The 5,000-nt window shown below is 38.1% G+C and overlaps 1 protein-coding gene across 2 annotated transcripts in view; it reads right to left on the minus strand.

Annotated features, from left to right (window-relative positions):
* The window catches only part of ZNF407 (zinc finger protein 407), a 480,440-nt gene that overhangs the window by 184,960 nt on the left and 290,480 nt on the right, over window positions 1-5,000 (minus strand). For both annotated transcript variants that reach the window (XM_004387311.2, XM_023741561.1), the window contains exon 6: window positions 3,004-3,087. In XM_004387311.2, coding sequence (XP_004387368.1) covers window positions 3,004-3,087 — 84 coding nt within the window. The remainder of the gene's footprint in view (window positions 1-3,003; window positions 3,088-5,000) is intronic.

Consider the following 5,000-nt stretch of genomic DNA (forward strand, 5'->3'; position numbering starts at 1 on the left):
GAATCCTTTCTCACAGAAAGCAACAAAGACAAATAAATCTATGGGTTAGATGATGGCACTAAGCACTCTTGGACTATGCCATTTGTGATATAACCTATCATATAATAGGGTCACCTATATATATCTCTTTCAAAAAAGCAGAACAAAAGTGAAATGTCTTTTCATCATACTTTTCTCTTACTTGATATTACCTTAGATATTAGCTTAAATTGTTTTGCTTCTTGTACTTTCCTTTAGGAGGAATAATCTTGGCAAAAATAACCATTAAGGAATACTTTGCACTGTAGGTCCCACTGATGGAAAAGAAAAAGATGGAAGAGGGATACCAGGATGGCCATGGACACAGAACAGTGTCCTTTCTATGTCAATCTGTCAGGGAGAACACTTCTTGGGGAAGCTAGCACTTGGCATTCCTTTGGGCTGCCTGGTGGTTATTAAGCTGGCCAAGACTCTTCAACGACAAAAGACGATTTGTTCCCTTGCCCTTGAATCAAGGGTCTCTGACAGGTGATAAAAGTAAATCTCAGGATAGAAGATGTTTTGTGTCAGCCCCCGAGACAGTCTGTATTGCAGTACGGAATTATTTACGCCATTTGGAACACTTTTGATACCTATCCCTTTCCAACCTGATTGTAATTTGCATGGAAACTCTGTAGTAAAAAGGTAAACTATGTCAAAGAGGAATACATCAGAGAAATATAGACTTCATATGCACGATGTAAGTCTAGCCTTGAAAAAAAAATTGTGTGTTGCTTAAATATTGTAAATCCAGCATAAAAGCTGAGTGCCTAGACTGAGCTGTCCTAAGCTGTTTTTGTTGAAGCCAACAGTCTTTAGGAACTGATTTTTGTCTTAAAGAATCATCTTTGATTTGTGCCACAGAGGCAGATAAATGTCAAAAAGACAGATACCTCTTTCTCTGAGACATTGTCCTATATAGTGTAAAGTTAATAGCAAAGTAATAAGGAGTCTCTGGAATGACAATAAAATATAAAGTTGTGCTGCTCGGTGCAGGCTTCATGATCTATAACCTGTAAACTCCCATAATCGCAGCATTCCTGTCGCCATCACCATCAGACAGGAGTGTGGTACCTGACCAGTGCCACATGGGTACAGGTGTCCCCTGAAGAGAGGATGGGGCTCCCTGGGCCACACCAAGTGTGACCAGATTAGCCACATGACATGTGAGTAGGAACAATTTGGGAATCAATTAACTGAAAGCATTAAGAATGAAAAATCCCACATCAGCACACTTTTGCCACATGGTTTTACCACAGATAAGGGATGACCACCATTAGCTGGTCCTCATTTGCCATCTCAGACACTGAATCTTTGAGTTCGTGGATTAAAATGATGTGTTCATAGGTTGTTTCTATAAACTTAAAATGGAATTTTATGTTCCCAAAGTTATACTAAACACTGGTAGTTTCTCTTTGAGTCAGTAATAACCGTTATCTCATATGGAACTCTGAATCATATAGACTCAAGATCTAACAAGATCTTGCATTAATTTTCATTGATCCTGTAAATACCATATTGGGCATCAAAGCTACCTGTATCTAACTGTTAAATACGATACATCAAGAATCAAATAAAATGTATCATAAAACAACATATTTCACGCCATTTAGTGTTGGACTGCCAAACTTGACCATTCTCATGTTGCTTAAAGAAAGTTCAATATTCAGTTATAATTGTGTTAACACATGATTTATCATCTAAACTAGAACACTTCTGAGAGTAAAAAGCAGTGCTATTAATAATTATAAGGGACAAAAGACATAAAACCAGGACTGTCCCAAAACCAAACCAAATTCATTGCCATTGAGTTGATTCCGACTCATAGTGACCCTACAGGACAGAGGAGTACTGCCCCCCTGGGGTTTCCAAGGAGCGGCTGGTAGATTCAAATGGCTGACCTTTTGGTTAGCAGTCAAACTCTTCAACCACTTTGCCACCAGGGCTGCCAGCCACATATAATTTAGAATTATTCAAATGATTACTTGTAAGGCCTACTATGAGTGTACAAAGCAGATAATAAAATTTGATAAACGTTTCAAATATCTCATCCTTTAGTGTTCCTAACCAAGGAATGTTATTTTGTTTGAATCACCAAGAATGCACATTATAGGGGGAAAAAAGCCTCGATGCCCAGATCTATTTTGGATGGAGCTTCTTCGTTGCTGTCGATTCTAAACTGCAAGGATAATTGAACAGCACTGACTTAAGGCCATCTCTATTAGTCCAAACTGGCAGACAGGTTGATGGATAGAGGGGTGGGTAGGTAGGTAGGCAGAGAGATAGATGGAAATGTAGGGCAATAGGTAGGTATGTGTAAGTAGCTGGGTGAGCAGGTAAGCAGTGGGTGGAGAGAGATTGACTGAGAGCCTGTAAGAGGATAGGCTCCCCAGTTTTCACCCAGGACCCTCCTCCCTGCAAAGTCTTGTCTACAGAGAAAATAGCACCATGTATCTAGGCTTTGGAGGAGCCCTGGTAACGTAGTGGTTAAAGCGCTTAGCTGCTAACTAAAAGGTTGGCAGCTTCAACCCACCAGCCATTCCATGGAAGAAAGATGTGGCAGTCTGCTTCTCCAAAGATTTACAACCTTGGAAACCCTACGGGGCAGTTCTACTCTGTCCTACAGGGTCACTATGATTCAGAATCAACTTGACAGCAGTGGGTTTGGTTTATCTGGGCTATGGGAGCCAAACTTTTGTTTTCCTCCTACTTACCATGAATTTACTGAAGACACCTGACCCCTAAAATCTGCAAGATGCCTACTTTTCTGAATATATAAAACGAGATCATTTAAATCTTACAATATTCAAATAGAATTTTCCCCGAGACCCCCAAGTACAGGGATTTCGCAAAAATAAAGAGAAGAGCCCTGGATGAAGCTGAGCATTTGTGCCCAGACATCTGATCTCACTGCCTGGGTCTCTGCCTGGACAGCACGGTCTTGCCAAGGAGCAAACATCCAAGGGCGAAGCCAGCTCTACTGACCTGTGTGCTGCCTCCGGTGCTTGGTAAGAGCGTGTCGGGTCCCGCCAGCAAAGCCACAGAGGTCACATAGGAACGACTTCTCGCCTGTTGCAACAATAAACAGATGAGGGACTGCGGAAGTCACAGATCATTAAAACATATCTATCAAGGCTTTCAGGGTTACTAATTCCTCCAATCAAATGTTTCCATGTAAATATGTCAAATGGGAATGAAATTACCACTGCGGTTTATTGACTGTGATAAAATCTGAAAAGCACCACTGAACATAATTACATACTTGTCAGACCCATAAAAATTAGCTTTATTATCAATGGAATGGTTTTGTACAACTTCATTTCTGTTAGATGTCTTCCAGATGGGGCTGCTTTATGCACTTGAACAGTTTTTATGCATATCCTGATTTTTCACAATTCCCATACATCTGGCCTCTCTGAGCTGAGTAAAGATTGCTTGGAATAGTTAATATAAGGTATATATGATTCTGCTTAAATAAAACATATTGAATTTTCTAACAACTTAAGGGTATTGAATGGGTTTTACCTGATTCTATCAGGGTCTTCTTTAATAACTTCCTACTTAATAATATGAATTAAATGGTCTCCTTGAACATACTGAAGATCCCAAGTAACAATAAAATCCACATTACTCAGTACCAATAACAATTCGATGCTGTTTATGTTTCTCAAACTTTCATGGCATTAAAAAAAAGGAAGTCTAGGGATTGCTAAAGAAATTGCAGAAAAACTTGTATTATTCATCTTTAATGATAGCTCTTGAATGAAAACCCCTGCAACAATTAGAGATAGATTTGGCAGACTTAGTGTTTGTTAAGAGTGTGTAAATGTTCATTTGTTAGTATTTTTATCTGAAACATTTTGCCCTGCAGTTTATAAATGCAATCTATCTTTCGACTGTAGCATATTTAGGCAGTAAGTGCTGGCAAGCTAGGCAGTTTTATCCCAAAAGGCCCACGAAGAAGGGCAAAACAGAATAAAAATGTTAACCTTGGAGAGATTCAGTGAAATTATAAAATACTTTTCCAGATATAAAATACATCATTTGTATCTACCTTTATCTACTTTACTAATTTAGACATGTAACGCGACAAGTCTTTCAAAGGTTTTGCTTGAGTCAGCCTGCTGTGTTCTAAAACATTTTGGCATATCATAACAGAAATTTAGCTTGAGGAGTTTTGGAAATGTAATTGCTTTTTTAAGGTAAGAAAAAATAGTAAATCTAGAAAGGCGGAATAATTTTGGTAATCAAAAAGTCTTCCCTTTATTTAAAAGCCTTACTAGCTTTTCTAATTTAAATTAACACATATTAATGAAAGTTTTAACCAAATAATGTCTAATCTTATTTCCTAATGGTATGTTAAAATGTTTATTACCATCATTTAAAAAATAAAGCTGAATTTAAAAATATTTTTCCTATCTTCACTTTCCTTTTGGGGGGGTTAAGTTTATTCCTTGGTATCATTATTTCAATATAGAAACAAAGAATGGAGTAGATGGGCTGTGAAGAATAAAGTTTAATTATAATCACTCATTTAATTATTTAATCAATTTTCAGCGTAAATCTTTCTAACTAGCTGTGTTATCAATTAAATAACACTAGAAGTAGACATTTTTTTCAATCCCAAAAGGCATTTTGCTTGTTAGTATTAACATGCCATCCCACGTTGAAGTAAAATTGTTACCTACAAACTATTCACTGCCATAGTTTTGTGGGATGAACCTGTGTGTTGGGGGCGGGGAGGATGTGGCTGCACCAGTACACACTCCTGCAAATGAGTGTGGTAGGTGTGTGGCTGTGGGAATGTTGGGCTGGGTCACCCATCTGGCAATATGTCTAATGGGGAGAGAGGATTCCTATTACTTTTGGATTCAATATGCTTCTTTCTCTCTGTTATGAACTTCCTTGTGACCCACATCTTTCTTATAAAATAAAAACATTCACAACAACAGAAAAATCCTCACGAGATTTATATTCTCTGC

The sequence above is a fragment of the Trichechus manatus genome, unplaced genomic scaffold (assembly GCF_000243295.1).
Source record: "Trichechus manatus latirostris isolate Lorelei unplaced genomic scaffold, TriManLat1.0 scaffold00183, whole genome shotgun sequence".
NCBI classification, from domain to species: domain Eukaryota; kingdom Metazoa; phylum Chordata; class Mammalia; order Sirenia; family Trichechidae; genus Trichechus; species Trichechus manatus.